Source organism: Trichoderma gamsii (assembly GCF_001481775.2).
Source record: "Trichoderma gamsii strain T6085 chromosome Unknown Scaffold_3.2, whole genome shotgun sequence".
In the NCBI taxonomy this organism is placed as follows: Eukaryota; Fungi; Ascomycota; class Sordariomycetes; order Hypocreales; family Hypocreaceae; genus Trichoderma; species Trichoderma gamsii.
In genome coordinates, this window is record NW_020171340.1 from 303,331 (window position 1) to 326,817 (window position 23,487).

General features: G+C 50.7%; 7 protein-coding genes across 7 annotated transcripts; 4 read left to right on the plus strand and 3 right to left on the minus strand.

Moving 5' to 3' along the window:
* Positions 1 to 470: 470 nt before the first annotated feature.
* TGAM01_v201104 (protein arginine N-methyltransferase 5) lies at positions 471 to 2,868 on the plus strand (the record flags this gene model as incomplete). Its single annotated transcript, XM_018806788.2, has 4 exons — positions 471 to 476; positions 526 to 1,135; positions 1,201 to 2,624; positions 2,689 to 2,868. The coding sequence occupies 4 exons, from the start codon at positions 471 to 473 to the stop codon at positions 2,866 to 2,868; spliced, it is 2,220 nt and encodes a 739-aa protein (XP_018660081.2).
* A 568-nt stretch (positions 2,869 to 3,436) lies between these two features.
* On the plus strand, positions 3,437 to 4,994 carry TGAM01_v201105 (alanine-glyoxylate transaminase/(R)-3-amino-2-methylpropionate-pyruvate transaminase; the record flags this gene model as incomplete). Its single annotated transcript, XM_018806789.2, has 4 exons — positions 3,437 to 3,729; positions 3,785 to 4,410; positions 4,477 to 4,835; positions 4,911 to 4,994. The coding sequence occupies 4 exons, from the start codon at positions 3,437 to 3,439 to the stop codon at positions 4,992 to 4,994; spliced, it is 1,362 nt and encodes a 453-aa protein (XP_018660082.2).
* A 1,246-nt stretch (positions 4,995 to 6,240) lies between these two features.
* Positions 6,241 to 10,230, plus strand: TGAM01_v201106 (hypothetical protein; the record flags this gene model as incomplete). The annotated part of the gene is made up of 10 exons (XM_018806790.1): positions 6,241 to 6,303; positions 6,394 to 6,423; positions 6,529 to 6,601; positions 6,731 to 6,802; positions 6,874 to 7,595; positions 7,667 to 8,903; positions 8,997 to 9,226; positions 9,294 to 9,441; positions 9,504 to 9,924; positions 9,993 to 10,230. The coding sequence occupies 10 exons, from the start codon at positions 6,241 to 6,243 to the stop codon at positions 10,228 to 10,230; spliced, it is 3,234 nt and encodes a 1,077-aa protein (XP_018660083.1).
* A 1,277-nt stretch (positions 10,231 to 11,507) lies between these two features.
* TGAM01_v201107 (hypothetical protein) lies at positions 11,508 to 13,037 on the minus strand (the record flags this gene model as incomplete). Its single annotated transcript, XM_018806791.1, has 1 exon — positions 11,508 to 13,037. One exon carries the CDS (start codon positions 13,035 to 13,037, stop codon positions 11,508 to 11,510), a length of 1,530 nt encoding a protein of 509 aa, XP_018660084.1.
* Positions 13,038 to 14,897: 1,860 nt separating this feature from the next.
* On the minus strand, positions 14,898 to 17,731 carry TGAM01_v201108 (amidophosphoribosyltransferase; the record flags this gene model as incomplete). Its single annotated transcript, XM_018806792.1, has 15 exons — positions 14,898 to 14,925; positions 14,983 to 15,349; positions 15,412 to 15,439; positions 15,501 to 15,578; positions 15,657 to 15,699; positions 15,754 to 15,839; positions 15,900 to 15,995; positions 16,060 to 16,076; positions 16,181 to 16,695; positions 16,755 to 16,901; positions 16,971 to 17,012; positions 17,100 to 17,116; positions 17,275 to 17,385; positions 17,482 to 17,547; positions 17,708 to 17,731. The coding sequence occupies 15 exons, from the start codon at positions 17,729 to 17,731 to the stop codon at positions 14,898 to 14,900; spliced, it is 1,665 nt and encodes a 554-aa protein (XP_018660085.1).
* A 762-nt stretch (positions 17,732 to 18,493) lies between these two features.
* On the minus strand, positions 18,494 to 20,454 carry TGAM01_v201109 (ATP-dependent rRNA helicase SPB4; the record flags this gene model as incomplete). The annotated part of the gene is made up of 2 exons (XM_018806793.1): positions 18,494 to 20,209; positions 20,281 to 20,454. 2 exons carry the CDS (start codon positions 20,452 to 20,454, stop codon positions 18,494 to 18,496), a joined length of 1,890 nt encoding a protein of 629 aa, XP_018660086.1.
* A 1,147-nt stretch (positions 20,455 to 21,601) lies between these two features.
* Positions 21,602 to 22,786, plus strand: TGAM01_v201110 (phosphatidate cytidylyltransferase; the record flags this gene model as incomplete). The annotated part of the gene is made up of 1 exon (XM_018806794.1): positions 21,602 to 22,786. One exon carries the CDS (start codon positions 21,602 to 21,604, stop codon positions 22,784 to 22,786), a length of 1,185 nt encoding a protein of 394 aa, XP_018660087.1.
* Between the last annotated feature and the right edge of the window lie 701 nt (positions 22,787 to 23,487).

Genomic DNA, 23,487 nt, shown 5'->3' on the forward strand with positions numbered 1-23,487 from the left:
GCAACCAGTCACTGGGCTGCATAAAGAGCACGGGCAGACACCGCGCACTGTAGCGACACTGCCCTGTTCTCCCACTGAGAAAAGCTCTGGCAGCAAATAACCTATTTTAAGCTTCAAGTGAGAGGGGCTGTGAGTATTGCTGCCCACTCACGAAACGAAGAGTCAGATATCTCTAGCTGTCTCCTGTATATTGCAGGCCATTCATCAAATACATATATCCGTTCTTCCTTTTTGTGTAGATACAAGCGACCTCAAGACTCAACCCTCCCAGTCAGATAAAATCTCCCGGGTGAGGCATACAGACCTCCTGCATAACTTGGTCTCAAAAATGGCAACAGAATCAGATGCTGGCGGCTTTTCGCTCCAGGGGGACTTTCATGAGAACCGACCCATGTTTACGCTTGGTTATTATGACTCCAAAAGGGAAACACCGCTGTCAGAGCTGCAATATGGATACCTGCTGAATCAAGATGCAAGTGAGCTGATGAATCCGCATGGCTATTTCTAATACTAACCATCTTCCAGTTTTCTGTGGCTACTACGCCCATCACTAACAGTAACTTTAAATCTCGAGCCTTCAAGGTTGTATCGGACCATCTGGCAACGCTCAAGGCAAATGGCGAGAAGGGGACCAGCATCGGTACAGCGAGCCGCGCTGATCCCATCCTTCCTCCCCTCACGCCGGAGGACACCAGCATGTTCCCCTCACAGGCAGTCAATACTTATGTTGCATACACAAGCCCCTGGATCGACCTTTGCTCAAATGATCCTGTCATTGCCAACATCTCTCGCCAAGTGCTGAACCTCGAGGTCAACTATGCCAGCTGGTGCGGCGTGAAGAGTATCATCATTACTGGACCAGGCCAGGACGCGTCCAAGGATGGAGGAAACCAAGGTCTCGCGCAATACTCCAGAGCCATTCAGGAGGTCTTGACTATTGCGCCCTCTATATCTATTTTGATCCACATTCCCATGTATCGCGAGCCGCTTGTGGGAGTCCAGAACGAGACACTCTCCTCGTTGAATGAGCAGGAAACTTCGAAAGCTGCTGGGGGCGATATTGATATCTTTACGAGCTGGGATTCCTGGAACCAGATTAGATCGGTTTGTAAATACAACCCCAGGCTTCTTGTTGGTATGCAAACAATCGTCCCTTCCTCGTTCTTTACTCCTTGGCAATGCTAACCATTACCTTCATAGCGCTGAAGGTGCCAAAAGTCATGGCAGAGAAAGATCTGCAAAACCGTTGGTTCTGTGAACCCCTCCACTACTTGACCCTTGGCCCCGAGGTGTTCCAGAAAAACAAGGCAGGCTATCCCAGCCTTACCAGAAACCACCAGGATATGATTTTCGCCTACATGCGCTTGAAGAACGCGCCGTGGCTTCTGCTTTGCGACGTTGGCCCTGATGTGCGACACATTACGGATGGTAAGGATGAGAAACCGCCTTTGTCGGAGGCTGATTTTCCTAGCCTAGAGGAAGCCAGAAGACCCGCGTTTCGTGTGTCTACAGATTCCAACGTTTACTGCGAGTACTTGCGGTGGCTGGAGACACAACAGGCACCATTTTCAGTCCTGGAGACACCCATTCTCACCAACTTCCAAGATTGGCTGCAGTCGCCGTTGCAGCCGCTATCAGACAATCTTGAATCAGCAACCTATGAGGTCTTCGAAAATGATGCCATCAAATACGACCAATACGAGCTGGCCATAGCTGAGGCATTGAAAGAATGGAACGAACTTAATCTCCCCACATCCAAGCCTGGTGTCATTGTAATGGCAGTTGCTGGCTCTGGCCGTGGTCCTATAGTGACCAAGGCTATCCAAGCCGCGGAATCTACTGGTTCCAAAGTGGAAGTCTGGGCTCTTGAAAAGAACCCCAACGCATATGTGTACCTCCTCCGCCAAAATGCCCAGAAATGGGGCGGTAAAGTCAATGTCGTTAAGACGGACATGCGCGCATGGAAAGGCCCATTGATTTCAGAGTCACCTGAGACTGGACCAGTTTACGGCAAGATCGATATCCTCATTTCTGAGCTACTCGGCTCCTTTGGTGATAACGAACTTTCTCCCGAATGTTTGGATGGTATCCAGCACGTTTTGGCAAAACCTCACGGCATTTCCATTCCACAGTCTTACACAGCACACCTGAGCCCTATCGCCACACCAAAGCTTTACGCAGACATTTACACAAGGGCTCAGACTGATGCTACTGCATTCGATACTCCTTGGGTGGTGAGCCTGTTTCAACTGGACTTTGTGGCTCAAAAGGTACCAGGCCACCCAAGATTTCAGGAAGCATGGGAATTTTCACACCCCATTCCTGATTCCACGCTTGACGCCGTTGTAGCGCGACGTTCCGGAGGAGTGGTCGGCGGTACAGGAGGATCCATGGCAGGCGCTGCAGGAGCCAACGATCACAACTCTAGATTTTGCCATTTGACATTCGTTGCTCGAACTCGTGGAGTTGCCCACGGATTAGCAGGGTATTTCGAATCCACCTTGTATGAGCGAAAGTCGGGCCCGAGCAAGGGCAAGAAGACTGAGATTAGCATTCACCCGGAGCGAATTGATGAGAAGAGCAAAGACATGGTGTCTTGGTTCCCTATCTTCTTCCCACTGAAAGTGAGTTTGGCTCTTTATATCCGTCATCAGAGAAATGAGCATCTACTAACATAGATAATACCAGCAACCCCTTTACTTCCCTGCGGATACTGAGCTGGAAGTTAGCATGTGGAGGCAGACCGACGACACCAAGGTCTGGTACGAATGGCTCGTGGAGGCCTGGACATGGGTTGGACCCTCGGCACGTGTCAAGGTGGCATCTTCGGATATCTGTAGCAGCCGCAAGATCGCCTGTCTGATGTAGATCAAGGCTAGCTAGTCACTGGGCCGCATAGTTGCGGCATTCTTAGCCTCAAGGTTGCGGCAATCTGGGCCTAGAAAACTGGGCTGCCCCCGACGGCGGTTAAAAATGTAGCCGAATCGCTCACAAATTCAACGCTGAGAAAATCCCGAAATTGGTCTAGAGGTGTATGCTCGGGAGAATATTGCAGCTCATTTGATGGCGAGTTTAGGCTCAAGTGCACTGAGATATGCCAGGCCTTTGTTTTTGGCAATATGTTGATGCTATCAGCATCATATGTAGCGTACATGTAGCTTACACGCATCTCAAGGGACCCCGAAGCACCTCCGGGCCTCGCCGCGTTCCACGGCGGGGGAGGCGGTTGACCCGGCACCGGTACCGGCAATCGGGCAATCGCTCAAGCGCAAGCGCCGCATATGTGATGTGCCAGCACGTACTTGTACCGGGACCCTTTCCAATCCCTGGCGGAATCTCTCCCTGAAACCACTCATTGGCGTCTTGCTTTCTTTCGTTTTCTCCAGCCCCTCGGCCTTGCTGCGCGGAAGTGGGGATATAAATTCGGCGCGGAGCCATGGCCTCTGTCCGATCGGCTCTTGGGGGGATGCCCCGCAAAACCGCGTTGCTGTCCAGCTATAACCCCTCCATCCCCAGACCCAGGACGTATTTATCTTTGTCTCCGCCATTGTCTTCATCGTCGCCTCGTTCGAGCACCGAAACCCTTACCTCTACCCCCAGATTCCGCCAAGCTCCAGCCCAGAGGCGCCATCTAGCCGCAATGTCGACCCAAGCTTCGCACCCAGCACTGCTCATCCCTGGGCCCATTGAATTCGATGATGCCGTGCTCCAGTCAATGAGCCACTTCAGGTAATGTCATCGTTTCTCGGCCCGAGTGTGATTGGCGAGCTAATTGCGATGATAGCGAGAGTCATGTCGGCCCTACCTTTGTGAACACCTTTGGCGAGACCCTAGGCCTACTTCGCCCGCTCTTCCAGACCACCAATCCTGCTTCCCAGCCTTTCGTCATCAGCGGCTCCGGTACCTTGGGCTGGGATCTGGTAGCTGCCAACTTGGTTGAGGCCGGTGAGGATGCTTTGGTGTTGAGCACCGGCTACTTTGGTGACAGCTTCGCCGACTGCTTGGCCACGTATGGGGCCAAGCCTACCAAGCTGGAGGGACCCGTTGGTGGACGACCCCAGGTGCCGGAAATCGAAAAGGCTCTTTCGGAGAAGAAGTACAAGATTGTTACCGTCACCCATGTCGACACTTCCACTGGCGTTGTCAGCGACCTCAAGAGCGTTGTTCAGGCTGTGAGGAAGGTTTCTCCGGAGACGTTGGTCATTGTAGACGGTGTTTGCAGTGTTGCTTGCGAGGAGATTGCATTTGACGACTGGGATCTGGACGGTGTTATCACGGCTCCTCAGAAGGCGATTGGCTGCCCTGCCGGCTTGTCGATTTCGATGTTCAGCGGACGCGCGATGGAGGTCTTTAAGAATAGAAAGACTCCTCCTGCGTCTTATTTTGCTTCATTCAAGAACTGGGCCCCTAGTATGTTTGCTCATCTTCATGTCCATTGCAAATTTCCGCCGGTGCTAATGCTGAATTTCCGTCTAGTCATGCAAAACTACGAGGCCAAGAAGCCCTCATACTTTGCGACCCCATCACCGCAGCTTGTACGCGCTCTAAATACCGCTCTGAAGCAAATCCTGGCTCGACCATTGTCGGAACGCTTCCAGAGGCACAAGGAAGTATCTGATAAGGTAAAGAAGGCGGTTGCCGACCTCGGTTTGAAGATCGTTGCAACCAAGCCCGAAGATCAGTCTAGCGCCATGACGGCCATTTACCTGCCCGACGGCGTTCAGATTGCGAATGTTCTGCCTAAGCTGGCCAGCAAGGGCGTCATTTTCGCAGGTGGTCTGCACAAAGAGATTGCGACAAAGTACATCCGGTTCGGACACATGGGTGTCTCAGCTGTAAGTGACTCTAAGCTTATTCGCCTGACAATGTTTGGACAAGAGATACAAATACTGACGATATTCACATCATAGACGGACCCAGCCAGGACAGACATTGACAAGGCTCTTGAAGCCCTGAAGACCAGCTTGGCGGAGTGTGGATATACTAAGGCTTAGGATGCGGGAGGGCGGTGGCGCTGGAATTTATAATGGAGGGGTGGACGGGATGCTACAAAAGCTAAAAGCATAAGAGGATAACAAGCAAGCAAGCAAACTAGATACGGAGGATAAACTGAAAACCTTACAGTGTCCGAAAGGATGAGTGGCGTTGGTGGTGTTGCTACTACTAGATGAGAGAGGAGTGCCAAGCAGGTACATCATTTTGCAAATCACAAGGTTATGACACCCTTTGTTCATTAATAATACGCGACCCGACTATGGTTTTTCGTATATTGAACTTGGTGATCTTGCTAATTGTCTAAACTCGACAAATGCAGTTACATGTTTGTGGCCGCGCTTGTTCATCTAGGCTCTGGGCTTGCGCCTCGCAATGAATCAGGCGGGGGACAAGCGTTGAAGTTTTGCAGACGAGGCTGTCACATCACATCACACAGCGAAGTACTGCTACATGACCTCGGATGGTAACGTCATGATAGCGCTAAGTCCGGCCTAGCGATAGCGATTGCGTCGCCAGGATTAGTTGCCCAGGGCGGCGCGATGCAATATCTCCGGTACGCAACGTAGGTACCCGTTACAATAGCCCAGAGGCGAGCTGAAGCTGAAGTTGGGCTGGGCGGTTAAAATCGATCGCAGGACAAGCGAGGAGTGGCCAGGACGGGCTGACAAAACAGCGTTGGAGGGATTCAATCAATGCAAGGCGATCAAGTTCAGCCCCGCCATCAACATCGTGGTGGTCTTGAGCTCGGGCATCGCCTCTGCTGTAGCTCGCTGCTGTAGGCGCTGTGCTACTGTGTGGCCCTGCTGACAATTCCTGCTCCAGGCAGCTTCCAGGCATCGAGCCGCCTGAAAAGCCTCAACGCCTCCACTGCAACAACCACGCGGCTCTAGCTCATTTCCCGCTCCAGCAAGCAGCGCCAGAAAAAGGCTCCGCTGCTGCTTGTTTTCTTTAACCTCTTCTCCCCACCGCGCCGCCCGCCTTTTCACTCTCCCTCACTTCCTTGCGTTTTTCTTTTCCTTCCACGAACCCGCGCGCTCTTCTCTCTTTTTTTCCGCCGTTGCCCGCGTTTCTCCTCTATTCTTCGCCGCCGAGAGATTGCAGAGAAACCCAACTTTACGCCACCGACGCACCGCACAGCCGCCACTTTGTGCGCTGCGTCGTTCGACCGGATTTCGATTTGGTGATCTCGATTCCCTCCCCCGCCTTAGGAACAGCCTCCCCCTCCTCGCTCGCTGTCTGCCCAAAATGCCTACCATCGAGGAGCTCGATAGCACGGTCCGGGCCTTCTACGAAGGTCGCGGCGAGCAGGTATGCTTGATCCAATTGTTGGAAATTATTTCCATGGCAGGACTGTAGTGAAAGCTGACGCTTTGGTTTTTCTGTTTGCTCCATCTATAGCAAAAAGCAGCTCAAGCCGCCTTGAACCAGGTAAATACTCCTCCGCGTCCTCGAGTTTTCCACGGCAACCGATCTCGTGCTATGACAGCATGGTGCAAATTAGAACAATTTTACTAATCATTTTGTCAAATGCAGTTCAAGGAAGACCCCGATGCCTGGCTCATGGTCGACAAGATTCTATCCGACGCGCAGTATCCCCAGACGAAGTGTACGTGACCCCTCCTCTTGCCTCACTAATCCCACCCATATTCATGGCAAACCCAGCAATTTAAGCTAGACATGGCAGCACAAAGTGGTTTGTTTTCCATTACTGACTTTTTGAACCAAAAAAAAAAAGACTTGGGTTTACAAGTTCTTGACAATGTTATCATGACAAGATGGAAGGTTTTGCCTCGGGAGCAGTGCCAAGGTAAGTTTCCTGCCACTCTTTGTTAATCAACTAGTCGGCGTTGCTAATAGCTTTAATCTGCTGTTGTCTAGGTATCCGAAACTTCATCGTCCAGTTCATTATCCAGTGTTCCAATAGCGAAGAGACTTTGCGCGCCCAAAAGACCCTCTTGAACAAGCTCAACCTCGTGCTTGTCTCGATCCTTAAACAAGAATGGCCACACAACTGGCCCACGTTCATCAACGAAATCATTTCTTCTTGCCACTCCAGCCTTTCGATTTGCGAGAACAACATGATTATTCTGCGCTTGCTCTCCGAAGAGGTGTTTGACTACTCAGCCGAGCAAATGACATCCACCAAGACGAGGAACCTGAAGCAGACCATGTGTGCCGAATTCTCTCAGATTTTCACGCTCTGCCAAGAGGTTCTCAACTCTGCCAACCAGCCAAGCCTCATCAAAGCCACTCTCGAGACGTTGCTCCGCTTCTGCAACTGGATCCCTCTTGGCTACATCTTCGAGACGCCGCTTATCGACACCTTGCGAACCCGATTCTTGTCCGTCCCGGAGTTTCGAAACGTCACGCTTCAGTGCCTCACAGAGATCGGTGGTCTTCAGACTGGTGGACCTGGACAACCCAACTCATACGATGAACAGCTGGTTAAAATGTTTACTGAGGTTCTAACCACAATTGCTGACATTATTCCGGTCTCGCTCGATCTCAAGGCTACCTACCCAAGTAGTAACTCCAAGGATCAAGAATTTGTCCAGAACCTTGCTCTGTTCCTTTGCAACTTTTTCGGCATGCATCTTAATGTGAGAATTCTCCGATTCTACATTTAATCCTGCTTCTTAAACGCGCTTATTTACTAATTATTTTTCAACAGCTTATTGAAAACCTTCCCAATAGAGATTATCTTATTCACGGCCATTACTATCTTGTTAGAATATCGCAAATCGACGACCGAGAAGTTTTCAAGATCTGCCTGGATTACTGGCTGAAGCTTGTTCAAGAGCTCTACGAGGAGATGCAGCAGCTTCCAATTACCGATCTCAACCCCTTGCTCGCCGTGGGAGGCATGTCTGGAAGCGGAGCTCCAAACCCGAGTCTTTTGATGAACTACCCTCTTCGGAAGCATAAGTACAACGAGGTCCTCTCCAACCTGCGCGTTGTCATGATCGAGAAGATGGTTCGTCCAGAGGAAGTCTTGATTGTGGAAAACGACGAGGGAGAAATCGTTCGCGAGTTCGTCAAGGAGGGTGATACTGTGCAGCTCTACAAGACCATCAGAGAATGCTTGGTCTATCTCACACATCTGGACGTGGTTGATACCGAGAACATCATGACTGAGAAGCTGGCCCGCCAAGTAGACGGTTCCGAGTGGTCATGGCACAACTGCAACGTGCTTTGCTGGGCCATTGGCTCCATCTCCCTTGCCATGAATGAAGAGACAGAGAAGCGATTCCTTGTCACCGTCATTAAGGATCTTCTTGGCCTTACTGAAATGAAGCGGGGCAAAGATAACAAAGCTGTTGTCGCCAGTAACATCATGTATATTGTTGGACAATATCCCCGTTTCCTCAAGGCTCACTGGAAATTCCTTAAGACGGTTGTTAACAAGCTCTTTGAGTTCATGCACGAGTCACACGAAGGTGTTCAGGACATGGCTTGCGATACTTTCATTAAGATTGCCAGGCAATGCCGACGACACTTTGTCGCACTTCAGCCCAGTGAGACAGAGCCCTTTATTGAAGAGATTGTACGAAATATGGGCAAGATCACATGCGACCTTACCCCCCAACAAGTACATACTTTCTATGAGGCCTGCGGATACATGGTTGCTGCCCAGGGCAACAAGAATCAACAGGAAAGACTGCTGTCCGAGCTGATGAACATTCCCAATGCGGCATGGAGCGAGATTATCAAGCAGGCTAATATGAATTCTGCGATCTTGCAAGATGCTGAGACCATCAAGGTTATTGGAAACATCATGAAGACCAACGTTTCAGCATGCTCTTCCACCGGCTCTTACTTTTACCCGCAGATTGGTCGCATCTATCACGATATGCTGCAGATGTACCGTGCCACAAGCTCGTTGATCTCCGAGGCCGTCGCGCGAGATGGTAGGTTTCCAGCATTTTATCTCAATCTACTCTCTATTCAACGCTCTCCCCTTTTCTCTTGTGAATTGAATTGAAGACTGACCTTGATTTTAGGTGACTTGGCTACCAAGATGCCCAAGGTTCGCGGTCTGCGTACGATCAAGAAGGAGATTCTTAAGTTGATTGAGACTTATGTTGAGAAGGCCGAAGACCTACAGGCCGTCAGGGCTCAGATGGTGCCCCCATTGTTGGATTCGGTTCTTGTTGATTACAACCGAAATGTGCCAGGAGCCCGAGACGCCGAGGTCTTGAAAGCCATGTCAACCATTATTACCAAGCTTGCTGTATGTGATTGCGTTGTTATGAATTCGTCTTCTCTTCTGGAGCGTGAGTTAACTAACATTGCAACAGGCGTTGATGGAAGACCAAGTTCCTACAATCATGGAAAATGTCTTTGAGTGCACTCTGGAGATGATCAACAAGGACTTTTCAGAATTCCCGGAGCATCGTGTCGAGTTCTTCAACTTGTTGCGAGCTATCAACCTGCACTGCTTCCCAGGTATGTCAACGATGCGTTCACAGTGGAGTCATCTTGAATGAACAGAAACTGACTGGTAATAGCTCTACTTAAACTTGACAACAACCAGTTCAAGTTTGTCATCGATTCTTGCTCGTGGGCATTCAAGCATGACAACAGAGATGTTGAAGCTGCTGGTCTTAACATGTGCTTGGAGCTGATTACCAACATTGCTGAAAAGACGGACCCCAACACTGCCAACGCCTTCTTCCAGCGCTTCTTTGTTACTATCCTGCAGGATGTGCTCTTCGTTGTAACGGACAATGACCACAAGGCGGGTTTCAAGACGCAGTCTATGCTGTTGATGAAGCTCTTCTACTTCATCCACCCGGCTGATGGCACACCGCCGAAGATTCAAGGACCCATCTACACACCAGACCAGGCCCAGGTTGGAACTGGTAACCGAGAATACCTGTCTGCCTCTGTTGCCACTCTATTACAGAATGCCTTCCCCAACCTTCAAGCGTAAGTCTTTTTACACCTTCTTTTATCTTTTTTGACTAGGTCACCTTGATGCTTACGATTACATGCAGAGCCCAAATCGCTAGCTTCGTTGAGGGATTGTTCACTCTGAACACACAGTATGACAAATTCCGACTCAACCTCCGCGACTTCTTGATTTCCCTGAAGGAGTTTGCTGGAGATAACGCCGAACTGTTCATTGTGGAGAAGGAGCAACTGGAGCGCGATGCCCGGGCTGCCGATATGGAGAGGCGACAAAAGGTCGGAGGACTTGTGAAGCCGTCAGATCTGGATGACGAAGAGCTGTGACTTACGCAAGAGCTCCGTGCGGAAGTTGCGCCAAAACGGGATGCCGAAACCTCGCTGGGCTCGGAGGAGGCTGAGATACAGTACGGAGCCCTAGATGGATGGGAGCTCTACGGGCTGTGATATCAGCCGTCTATCCGGGTGCTCCAGGCCTGGCTACGGCTTCAGTCGACAGCGAGGATGCTTGGCGCCGATTTCCTTTGTATTGATACCAAAAAAACGATAGAGTCACATGGTCCCGTTGATGCTTTGACGTTTATTAACTCAGCACCAAGGTAGGATGCCAGATTCTCTTTTTCTCTACCGTTTGAGATTCTGTCAATTCTGTCTGGCAGTTGAACAAAAAGCAGAAAAAAAAATGCATGTCAAGGATGAGAGGACTAGTCGTGTAGGAAAATGGAAGGTTTCTCGTGTGAAGGACATGGGGGACAAAAAAAGGGTACTGAGAGGAAGTGGCAGAGGGACATCAGAGAGCGAGAGAGAGGCGAAGGAAGACGACGACGAAGACCAATTCTTATATGAAATGTAGGATTTTACCATACTATGGGAGGAGGACATAGATTAGGTACAGCAGCAAGACGTGGACCGCTGCGTATACTCGTCAGGAGGACGGATTATGAATAAATAATTCTTTTCTTAAACAGTTTCGTCGTCCACTCCGGATACTAACAAGGGAGGGAATAATGTTGAGGCTTACTATCATCACATAAGAAAGCGAAAGAGAAGAAGATAGTAACAACCAACGTTGAATGTAGAAAAGGCTACACATACTAGTTATGCCAATAATGCTCAACCCAGTTCATCCTTTTGTATGCTATCATGACTGCCCTTTGCTGCCCCCTTGATACATCCCCATCCGCTCCGTAAAAGATATGCCCATATAATAGGAAAGTCAAAGACATGTAACTAATGTACAAAAAAAAGGAGTAGAAAAAGAAAGAACATTGATGCATGTATGCTCATATGCCCCCCCCTCCTTCTTCTTATCTCGAGAATTGATAAGAAGCAGAAAGCCAAGAACAAAAATACCCATATACCCCGTTTGCCTGTATCGATTTTCTCCTCCCTTCTTTGCTATAACAAAAGAAATAAAGCAGATTATCTGGCAATGCATATATAAAAAGACAGTATACTGCTGTCCATCATCATTCTTCTTTCTCTTTCTTACATGTGAATATGCTCATTGCACAAGAAATGAAAAGAAAATGAATGTCTTCCTTTTTCATCTTTCGTTGTCGAAATTCTTCCCCTTCTATCTCGTTACTTCATTCTCTCTCCTTTTAATCAGTCTCTTCTTCAATCACTTTTAAAGGCCATGCCAGCGACTCGCGCCAGTGGGAGCCTAGATATCCGGCAATGGCTCGGATGAGATTTGCCCCTGCGTTGCCGAATGTCCAGAAACGGCGGCATCGATGTATCAAGACACCCAGGTACGCCAGAATCACCAATGCTTCGGGTAGAAGCTGTCGTAGAAGATCTACATACTCGGCCTCCACCGTGACGATGAAAGCAGAGGGCGCATGAGGAACGTCCTGCTCAGGTAGAGCTCGGTGCATGTCAAATGCCCACTGCAGAGAGTCAATGGCGATTCGGCAAGCGTCGGCGCTGGCTTGGTCAAGACGGGGTGAAGCGTCTCTATATAGGGACGCTGCGGAGGATGGCGTTGATGCTATCATCTGGCGGAGAAAGACACACTCGGTGCCAGACTTGAGAGTTATTGCTGCTATGTTGGCGTCGTGGGTGATTCGTAGCAGAGGATAGAGCTCAGATTGCATAAGATAATCCCATGTCGGACGAATTTGGGCAAGGATGCCCCGATGCAGGTGGATACACTCAACCATGCGCTCGATAAAGCCGTGGAAGCTAATCATGCCTCCACCACTGCCATTGCTGCTGCCACTTCCTCCACCATGAACTCCCATGACATCGTGGTGGTAGGGAGGAGGCTGTGGTTGATGCTGCAACAACGTCTCAGCCAAAACTTGATTGCTCAGCAGACTGGCAAACAGGAACCGCGGGACGCAGGTAGCCGTATCATCCGCGGGAACAAGAGAAGCGATGCGGGTGAAGGACGACAGCGCTCGCGTCTGCAGCTCGGTAGCCTGATGACGGAAAGTAACAGCAGTTCCGAGCAGAGGATTCTCGCCGGGTTTGGTGGTGAGGGACACGTGCAGCGCGGACAAGGCCAGCAGCTGGTCCATCAGATAGGGCGCATCAACCAGATGCTTGACGGCAACGTCCAGGACAATCTTGATCTGGCCGCGGGCCAATATGCAGTCGCTCATTGCATCAGAGACATGGTGGAAGAGCATCAGGTGCTCGGCTGTGAAGAGAGACGCCGGAGGAACAGGCGGGTTGTATGCCGTGTTGGTGAAGGATTCGGTAAAGGACGGCAGAGTCTGGGGTCCCGTGGAGGGCGCCGGCGCGAACCTGCCGCGGCCGGCGCTGAGGACAGACTCTGGAGAAGTTGACGATGGCTCATGGGCATAGACGGGCCACGGTCCCGGGTGATCCGGTTCGCAGGAAGATGGCGAGTGCTGCGACTTGCGGCTGAGATGCGAGTCGGCCGGGCTGTGCGGCAGCGGCGGCTGCGGTAGGGGCGACAGCTGGTTCTGGCGAGAGGGCGGAAAGGAGCATGCGCGCTCAGCAATGGTGCAGTTGGTGCAGGCTGGGCGGCGCTCGTCGCATCGAATGTGTCGTCGCTTGCACTCGCTGCAGCCGTTCCTGGATTTGCGGTGCGAGCGTCGGGTCTTGACGACGCCGTTTGAACCGGAGCTCCCGTTGAGCTGGTGGTGCATTGTCATGGTCATGAGGGCGGCGGGGGGGCTCATCTAGGGGGAGGATTGCAGGAAAAAGCAGTGAAAAAAAAGGTAAAGGATGATGAAGAAGGAGAGAAGAGAGAGCAGCAAGTATTTCGGACCCAGAGGCCCGGATGCTCTGGGTGTGTTTGTGTATGAGTGGTGTTGTGGTTCAACTGTCTCTGCTCAGCCCGAGCTGAAGTAAGGCAAGGTTGGCGCACTAACACAGCACCTTCCGTGTAATGGCAGGCCTAGGGGACCGGTCAGGACCATCAACCGCAGGTGACAGGCGCCCCGGCTGCAGGTACTGCCTGGGTATTCGCTGCATACAGCAGCCCCATCGGAGGTACTGGCCCTGTACAAGCGCTCGCTGTAAGTGGCCGTGGCTGCCGTAGCTGCCGCACAGGCAATTGCTCCGCCACAGGGCCCTCGGGAGCGGAGCTAAGGGGCCGAAACTGACAGCTTGGAGCCTTTAAGGTGCTCTCGCGCCTTGTAAAACTCCGGGGGTCCGACTCTGGTGCCGCTGACTGAGAAAAGGAGCCGCATCGACCGCTGCAGACCAGATATCCGGCTGGGTGTTATCAACGATGAGATCCTCGTCGAAGAGAGATGATTCCCGCCCATCTGGCACAGATGAGGTGGACCCAGCCCAGGCCAGTCTTCCGGCAATTGTCAATCTCCATGGATACTATATCTACCATACCGTAGGTAGGTAGTTGCTGCATGGGGCAAATGCTAAACACGTATAACATACCCCCGAGTCAGCCGTGCGCCGCGGAACCTTGATTGGCCAAAAGCATCCGATACCGAGAACAGGCTGAGCTGCATTGAACAGTCAGTACTACTGTAAATGTTATTGAGATAGCGATAGCATCAGAGTAATAAGTACGGATTATAGGTATACCCTGCAACAGTGATGTGTCGCAAAGCAAAAAGAGACTGCACGCATATACACCTACAGGAGATGCCCAACCCAGAGCAGACGCAGCACAAAAACGGTTCAAACGCGCATCGAGTGAATTCGATAAATCAGTTCCCCTATAGTCGAATTATCGCTCCGCGGCCTCGGTATCCGGCAGTTGGGATAATGAATTCCACAATTCCGGGCAGCCTGGAGGGGAAAAGAAAAAAAAAAACTGGGAGCCTGCATCTTGGCTCTGGCCTGAAGATGGAGCCACGTCATCGAGCGGAGCGGCGGGTGTGCGTCGCAGTTCGAATTCGCGCTTTGGACATCCAAGGTTCCGTAAAACTCCGCATCGTGACGGGTATAGAGTTGAGAAGAGTTAAAAAGGACGGCATCAAGCGTACAGATCTGGCGAGACGTCCAATGCTGGGGAAATGGCAGTCTTTATACATGTATATGATAGGGCTCCGCCACATTGCAATCGAAGAGGGGTTGACGGTACGAAGCATTTAGGCGTTGAGTTACCAGAGATCGGGCGTGGGTCTTCGATTCTTAGTGGAAGATACACATCATATGGCAGCATGACTATTTCGCACTAGCAGCAAACATGGCGAGCTAGCTCTGGCACAATACGCGTATCGTATAATTCCGTTTGAAGCCGCAATTGGAATCTCGAATTACTATGGAATTTCCATGTCAATCTTCGATCCAGTATCCAGTCGCAACTATCTCGCATGTGTGCAACAAGATTTCCTTTATTAACTGCACATCTCGCTGGCATATCTATACTCTAAATGTTTTGTTTGGCATTTTAAATTACGAAGCTTATGATTCTATACCAAGTTTTTCTTTGCCAATCCTAATGCTTACAATTTTGTGCAAGTCTTTCAACACATAGGAACCATTTGAATCTATACTTCATCCACAAAAAACCCGCCTCGCTTCCTTCTCATGAATATGGCCCGTCCTCAAGACCTGCTTGCAAAGTTATAAATACTGCGAAATCATTAGCCCCTCATTATACATTCAATTGACTTGTTAGCATCAACATACCTGACATCTTCTCGGTACTCCGGTCCCTTGGGGACAGCCTCATCCATCGACCCGCGTGGGAGTTTGACGTTCACAGGGCCACTGCTCGCAACCAAGACGGCGTCGGAATCTCCCCCTACTTCTGTAATGGCCGCGCTCTTCCTCTTTTTGTTCCCGTCAACTCCATTCGCATGCGGGAAGTAGTCATCGGGCACCGGGGTCTTGTATTGGCCGCAAAAGACACCAACTTCGAAATCATTAACTTCGCTCTTGTCGTCTTTCGCTTCTAAACAAGCATCTTTCAGATCCTCAAGCGTTTGAAAGACCAGAGTGTCACACTGGATGAGGTCGGTCATCTCTTTTAGCGTCCTGCCGTGGGCGAGTAGTTCTAAAAAGCCGAGTATGTTAGTATGGGATACTAGTCTTCTGAACGATTATGCTTATACTTACGAATTGGATCGGCAAGATCAATGCCGTACTGAGAAACGAAAAGGTGTTAGCAGATGCTCTACTAGAAAGCCCGAGCCAGGGCCACTTACGACGTGAGGATGAGTGATCTCTGGACAACAAGACACAATGATGATCTTCTTGGCCTGGCATTCTCTGGCCATTTGAACCTGAAAAGGTAAAATTGGTTAGCTTTTCGCTCGCTAATACATCGTGTATCTGACACAAGTTGAGATGGGGTTACATACAATCTCGCGAGAGGTCGTTCCGCGTACAATACTATCATCGACCCTATTATTCCTTGTCAGAGGCTTTACATCACAGGAAGTAGAATTTGCTTCGTACATGCAAACGATTTTGTCTTTGAACTCGGATGCAATAGGCGAGAGTTTGCGACGAACACTCTTTTGCCGTGCTTTCTGGCCGGGGACCTGTTGAAACAAAGGGATTAGTCATGTACTGCTCGTAGTCGTATAGAGGCGGCAACGAACAATAAATGTACGGTATACGTATCGATTCTTGATCCAGGCGTTGGAAAATGGCTTGTCCAACTCCATAGCAAGTGTAGCAGCAGCTGTGTTACTTGTCTAGAAGGAAAATGTTAGTCAACAACGACGCATCGTCAACTGTGTGACAGCGAAAAGTATTTACCTCTGGAATTGGGATGACTGTGCAGAGAACAAAGTCAGTAGCCATAGGTGAAAATTTGAAGGGGAAAAAAAAAGCTGTTTATCTGTGTTCGCACAGCAACGAGACCACTTCGATCACTTACCAACGTCAATGTTGCGAATCTCTTCTTCCCCCAAAACTTGTCTCATCCTCTTTGCCAGCTTGTAACCCATGTTCTGTCGGGTATGGTGGACAGACATTCCGTCAATAGTGCTGTCCGGCCTTGAAAAGTAGATGAATTCGAAAAGGTCGGGCGTGTATGATTTCCTCTCCACGACTTGATGGAACTGGGGATCTCCTCCTTTCGGAATGAAAACGGCTTGTCCAGGCAAGATGTCGACAATGTTCTTGAATCCGAGTTGGGTCAGGGCAATAGACTCCGAAGCCATAAAGTAATCCATAGCACCTTCAAGCGTTTCAGAGGGTCGAGATCCCAGGCAGAGCGGCCTGATACCGTTTTCATCGCGGAAGCCCAAGATTCCAAAGCCAGCAATCATGGCAGTACAAGCAAAGGCACCGTGGCATCTCGTGTATACTTCTCGCAGCGCGGTGAAGACATCCTCAACGTTCGCTCGGACCTTGCCAATTTCGCTCAGGCCATGGGCAAAGATGTTGAGCCTAGGTAACAGAGTAAGTCAACTGATGAAACCAAGGTGCAAAGGAGGAGGTTGACCAACAAGAGTTCTGAATCTGAGTCGGTGTTTACATGTCTTCGAGCCTCACAGTCCAAAAATCTAACGAGCTCCGGTGTGTTTACCAGGTTTCCATTGACACTCATAGACAGGCCGTACGGGGCATTGACGAAGAATGGTTGCGCTTCGGATCTGCAGGCATTTAGTTAGCGTTGGCGTTTTGTTGGGAGCTAGAGCGCAGAGATAAGGAGACGAGCGTACGCAGACGCGGTGCCCGCAGTTGGGTACCGAAGATGGGAAATACTAATTCAGAACAGTTAGTACAATGGCATGATTCGCAAACTTCGAAGGCATATCGAAGCCAGTTACGGTGCAAGGAGTACAGCTTACCCCATGAAGCCGGGGAGCTTGAAGCTCATGAATTAGCATTCGCCTTTCCCACGCGATATCAATGGCACAAAAAAAAAAGCACAGCCAGAACCAGAACCTTCATGCCTTTGTTTCAAACAAACGACATAATTGCCAGAGACAGCTGTGCGAAAAGATATAGAGCTCAGACACTTACATCGACTGTGCGCTTTCCCTCGTCAAACACCTTTGCGGCCATTCCATTTCCCTTGCACTGATAGACTCTTCCGCCCTGGCACACGGCAATGCCCGCGGCATCTTGTCCTCGCTGTTGCTGACGTTAGCATTCTTTGGAGTTGTGTTGCGACGAAGTAGCTCGATCGAGGGAGAAGAGGTCGGGACGGCGGTTGAGCGAGTAACTAACATGTTGCAGGAAATATAAGGATTCGTGCAGGTCGACCGCAGCCGTGGTGGCTTTGGGGTCACCCAACTATTAAGTAACCATTGTTAGTATGTTTCTCCTCGTTATGCTTTCAGCGTGGCTCTTCTTTTCTTTTCTTTTTGTCGCTGTGTTGTCGCCTCGCAGCTTTCTAAGTCGCAGAGTTTCATCGGTGCTCCGGAGTCGGGCTCGGGGGAAAAAAAAAACTTACCAGTATAGCTGAGACACCGCACATCGTGCTACAATGGACACTGCGACTTTGCTAGGAAGTCAATATTGTAATCCCTTTCGTTTGGAAGAACCTCCGCAGTGAAGCGTGGATGGTTGATCAAACTTCAAAAAGGGAAAAAAAAAAAAATTCCATGCAGCGCATGCGCATTGGAGAAAAAAAGCCGACCAAAGGAAAGTTCGCGTCCACCCCACGTTCCAACCGCCTTAGCAGGAGTACCTGCGCCATTACATCAGGCCCTTACTGTTACAGGCACTCTGCAAGTGCTAGCATAGGTACCGCCTAGTAGGCTCCCCACACCAATGTGCAGTCAGCATGGCGCTCCAAATCGCTATATCGGCCGTCTAATTCCTCGGGGGTTCGCTATAAGCTCCATTACTCAGCATGGAAGTTGACTCTGCTTCAGTCGCCACAATGCCTTGAGAGGCGACGTTGAGGCGATGTTTGGTTAAACTTGGCCTTGGGAGGCGGATTGGATGGCCGCTATATAGATACACTTACACTATGAGAAATATAGGCGAGCGGTAGTAGTAGTATATGCTGCTGTTGTATCCGCGCTATTCATATTCATTCTCGACTGCTGTTAGACTTGTTTAGTTTACACGAAATTATATCACCAAGATAGTATATCAGGAAGATTTAGAACAGAAATAGAAACTAGGGAGAAAGAAAGAAAAGAAAGAGACGCCTAATTCAGATTGACGTGGCAAATCCCGCCAAAGGATGCATGCATTAATTAATAGATGAATGATATCGCTACTACGCACTCTAATCAAACCCTTCAAACTCTTCATCCTCCTTTGCTGCTGCTGCTTTCGCCATATTCTCTTCCCTGACTCTCCGAATCAAGTCGTTCAGCTCAGCCTGCTTAACCTTCTCATCATCCGTCATCGTCGCCAGCTTCTTGGCCTCCGTCTTCTTGTGCCGCTTCTCGCGTCTCTCGGTCCGGTGCTCTTCCTGCTCTTGCTTTCCGCTCCAGGCCTCGTTGTTCTTCCTCTTCCGCTTAGCATCAGCAGCCTTCTTTGCTGTCTCTCCGCTCTTATCAGCTGCCATGGCCTCTCGTCTGGCTTGCTCCCGTGCCTTGTCCTTGTAGGCTAATTCATCCCAGTCCATTTCAACTCCCAGCATCTTGTCTCCGCTCCAAGTTCTCAGCTCGGGCATCCTGGGCAGGCGAAGAAGCCCCCATGCGTTTCCAAGATCCGCCCAATCTAGATCGCTAACTCTGAAAATGGACGTCGCTTGATGCGCTGCATAACTTCGTACCCAGCTAACGAAAGCTTTTTGGGCTTTGTCGTGGATGGCTCTGTCTGACTGAAGTAGTGTGCGGAATTTTGATGTCGCATCTCGGGCTCCATCTTCTGTCACGAAGATTGAAGGTTTTAATAGTGGTGTGATTGGAGTTTGGCGAATCTCTAGAAATCTGGCGTAGTCTTCCTCGTGTCCCGGGTGCAGCATAACCACAGCCAGACCTTTTCTGCCTGCACGACCAGCTCTTCCACTTCTATGTATGAATACTTTGGGGTCGGATGGCGCATCAATCTGAACAACCAAATCAACCTGTGGGATATCCAAACCGCGAGCGGCCAAGTCTGTTGTTAATAAAATTGTAGGAGAGACCGAGGATAAAAAGCGGCCAAAGTTCTTTTCGCGCACTTTAGCTGGATGCTTGCCATGTAGAGGTACCAGCGAGAATCCTTCGGGCAATATCTGAGGAAGAGTGTGTTGAAAGTAGTCCACAGCGGCGCAAGTAGACAGAAAGACAATACTCTTTAATGGCCGTATAGGTAGACGCTCCAGCAACTGCGCCAGAGATGGCAGCTTCTGGCTAGCCGGAGTAATCAGGTATGACATCTGAAGACTTGCAGGAATTTTTCTGTCTTCAACGATTCCACCGCCATCCTTCATCTTCACCTTGACTTCGATCTTCACCGGATTGCGCAAACCCACTCGAATGATCTCGCCAACAGCTTCACTAACACTAGCACTAAATAGGCCCGTCCGCCTCTGCTTGGGAAGGTGTGAAAGAATCGTTTGGAGGTCCTGCTTGAAGCCGAGATCAAGCAGTCGATCAGCCTCATCGAGGACAAGCGCTTCGAAGGTCTGATCGATGTGAACATGGGGCGAGGCCAGCAACTCAACAAGACGGCCTGGGGAGGATATGAGAAGATTCGGGCTGTGTCGGACGAAGTAGCTAAGATCTTGCGCCGGCGTGGTGGTTCCTCCGACTAGCAGTTGGGGAACGATGGCAGGCACTGCGCTGCTAGGCCTCTTGCCTTCGCCTTTTAAGTGTGGTAGGATCTCGGCAGATGGCGCATGAAACTCGAGGAGGGAGAGGAGGACTGTATGGATCTGGGCGGCGAGCTCTCTGGTAGGTGAGATGACGATTGCGCTGACATGGTGCTTCTTTGTGGGCTCCGCGAGGCGCAATAATCGTTGAACAATGGGAATCAAGAAGGCTAATGTTTTACCACTACCAGTAACAGCCTACAATATCGCCAATTGGGTTAGCAGAAGTCAATTGTGTAGAGAATGAATGAAAATGTCAGCAAACCCACCTCAACTACCACATCTTTGTTCCCCAGAAACTGAGGCAGAGTCGCAGCCTGCACTGGTGTCATCTGCTTAAACCCCATGCTAGAGACGGCGTCAAGGATCCATTCTGCCAATGGGGGTGTTAAGCCACCCCAGGCCCTGGGATCCCTCTTCACAGCAACTTTTCCAGGAGCCATGATATCTCAATTTGCTGGAAAATGCTTAACCAGCGCTACAATACTACGGTTATCGTCGTGATGATCGAGGCTATCTCAGAAATTATTTTGAAATCTTATCTTATCACCACGTGAAACAAGCTTGAAAATATCGGCACTAAATTCAGAGCATTAAACCTTGATCGGCCTAACCGTTAGTGGCAAGCCGCGCATCTGGCCATGCAGGGAAATTTTCCTCCAAGCGAAAGTTGGACAGCGGGACTCTTGCGGCTCCGAAACCCGCCTTGCCGGCCAAAAGAAAAAAAGAGGAAAAAGAACAAAGCACGACAGAAGACCAAAATCGGCACGTGAAAGTCCAACAAAAACGCAAATCGCGGCCCCAACAAAGAGGACCCCCGGATGACGTCCGGGACGTGGCGCAAATTCTCTCTTTCTAGCACGAAATGATCAGATTGGCGGGTCACATGCTGCCCGTTTGAACAAGTTTGCCTAGCAGAAGCGGCGGCGCCACGTCCGAAGAAGAAAAAAGCACACGACACAGCCGAAGTGACTTTGTGTGGCAGTACTCTTTTTGGTGAGGCTGCATGCATATGACGGGGGAGGCAGAAAAAAAAACCTCGCCTTTGATAGGACGGCTATAGCTTTTCATGTACGAATGTAAAAACACACAGCCTAAGGCTTCGCCCACGACGACACGAAACACAGGTTTATCCCGCCTGATGCTTTATCTCTTTATGCTGAACGACAAATCAGAATAATTGGCGTCCAAGCCTTACTTGACCTCTTTCCCCCCCCTCTTCCTTTCTATTCTTTTCGAAGCGCACTATGTGGCAGAGGACCTGGCCTCTACCGCATCGCTGCTAAACCCTCATTCATCCTGGAGACCCCAACTCGCCCCGTCAATCTGTCCCCTGTCAGCCCCTCGTCATCGCACAGCAGCGGCCGCAGTCTGTTTGAGCTCTTCAGCCCGTGCAGCACCAGCGACGACAGAAGCCGCAGCAGAAGTAGAAGCAGCAGCCACAGCAGCATCGCCGCACCGCGCCTCTCGCGCCGGGACAGAGACGACGCACAACACCATTGGTCCCTGTGGCCCTCGGGCTTTGAATCGCTGCGCCGCCTCGTCGTAGGTGCCGTCTACTGCCCTGCGCTGCCTCCCGCGACCTTCACCATGTCGCTCCGTCGCCAGTCGGGCGCCCGCCGCGTCCCGGACACGCCTCGCATCATCTCGCCGAGCCCGACCCCGTCAGAACGAGACGTGCAGGATTACGTGGGCCCAATGACCCGGAGTCGAAGAAAGGCCCCGACGCAGCAGGCGGTGGAGGAGCTGAGCGATGAGGAGGACCTCGATAGTGCTTCCGGCATCCGGAGATCCCGTACAAGAAGCCGCTCGCCCATCGACACCCGCGGTGTCCCTCGCATGACACCCAAGACTTCCAAAACCTCGACATCGCAAAAGCCTGAGCTGGACGGCATCATGGCGACCACTACCGCCACCAGACTGGCCACCACGAACGGTCACTTGGCGCCTCCTCTGCCTGCGACCCCGACGGGATGGAGCTGGCGCGACTTCAGCCGGAGCCCCAGTCCTCTAGGCCTTATCCCAATCCACCGACACTGGCGGACGTTTGTGCACAAGCATGAGGTCCCGCGCAAAGTCCTCCACGTTTCCATCGGCTTCTTCGTCGTCTGGCTCTACAGCTCCGGCACCCAGACCAGCGCCGTGCCGCCATATCTGATGAGCGCGTTGATCCCAATCACAACGGTCGACTGGCTGCGGCACCGATACGCTTCCTTCAACCGGCTCTATGTCAAGGTGCTCGGCGCCCTTATGCGGGAAAGCGAGTACGCGGGGTGGAACGGCGTCATCTTCTACCTCCTCGGCGCATGGATCACTCTCTACTTCTTCCCCAAGGACGTTGGCGTCATCGGCGTCCTGCTGCTCAGCTGGTGCGATACCGCCGCCAGCACATTCGGCCGACTCTGGGGAAAATATACCCCGAGACTACGCCGCGGCAAGTCCCTCGCTGGATCGCTGGCCGCCTTCCTTGTTGGCGTGGCCACTTCCTACCTCTGGTACGGATGGCTCGTCCCCACCATCGGACCCATGCCCGGCGACGAGAACTTCATGTTCACGGGTACTCTCTCTCTGCCACAGGCATTTACCGAGGCAGTCGGCCTGCCAGAGAACTTGAGCTCTGTCTCTGGCCCTGTAGCTTTGGGCATCATGAGCGTCTGGTCTGGCTTTGTCGCTTCGGCCAGTGAAGTGGCTGACCTGTTCGGATGGGACGATAACCTGACGATCCCAGTGCTTAGCGGACTCGGCATCTGGGGATTCCTTAAACTGTTTGGCTAGGTACATTTTATGTGTATAGAAGGCGGCTTCTTTACCCTTTTATTTTTTTTGTTTTGTTATTGCTCATCTGTTTCATAATACTACATATTTGTAGGGTTACATCTTTCGTCCCCTTTTATATAACGCAACATTCTCCACTTGTAAGGCTTTATTGTTCTATATCACGACGGTCTGGGATTCTGATACTTGGTTTCCAATTGTTTACTAGCCGGCTGCGCTGAGCAGGTAGATTGTTTACAGCTGCTAGGCACTTCAGATAGAGTAGATAGACACCTAATCCAACATATTCAAGAGCACCAATCTCACCAGTAATTTGGGCCATAGCGTAAGAGTAAATCGTATATTCCAGATTCTGTTTCCATAAGAACCGGTTTACATAAAAAGTGTTTTCTTGTCGGATTTTCGGTCGTGTAGAGAAGCAGGCACGGATGCTCAAGGAGCTCAATACTCACAAAACAGAGCGGCCGCCCTTGATTGCTTGGGCTGCATAGGCATGCAACTAGCCGGCTTGCAGCAGAAATCAAAGAAAAAATTGCCCGGCTCACATGCACACCATACGAGTACCTATGTAGTGCTAGTAGTCGTGCAGCAGTAGTACTACTATTCCCTCATGCTGCGGTGATGTCGTGCAGATATCAAGTCACAGCAGCTGCACTGATGCCCATTGATGAAGTAGGTAGCACATGCATGAGTGAAGGTCC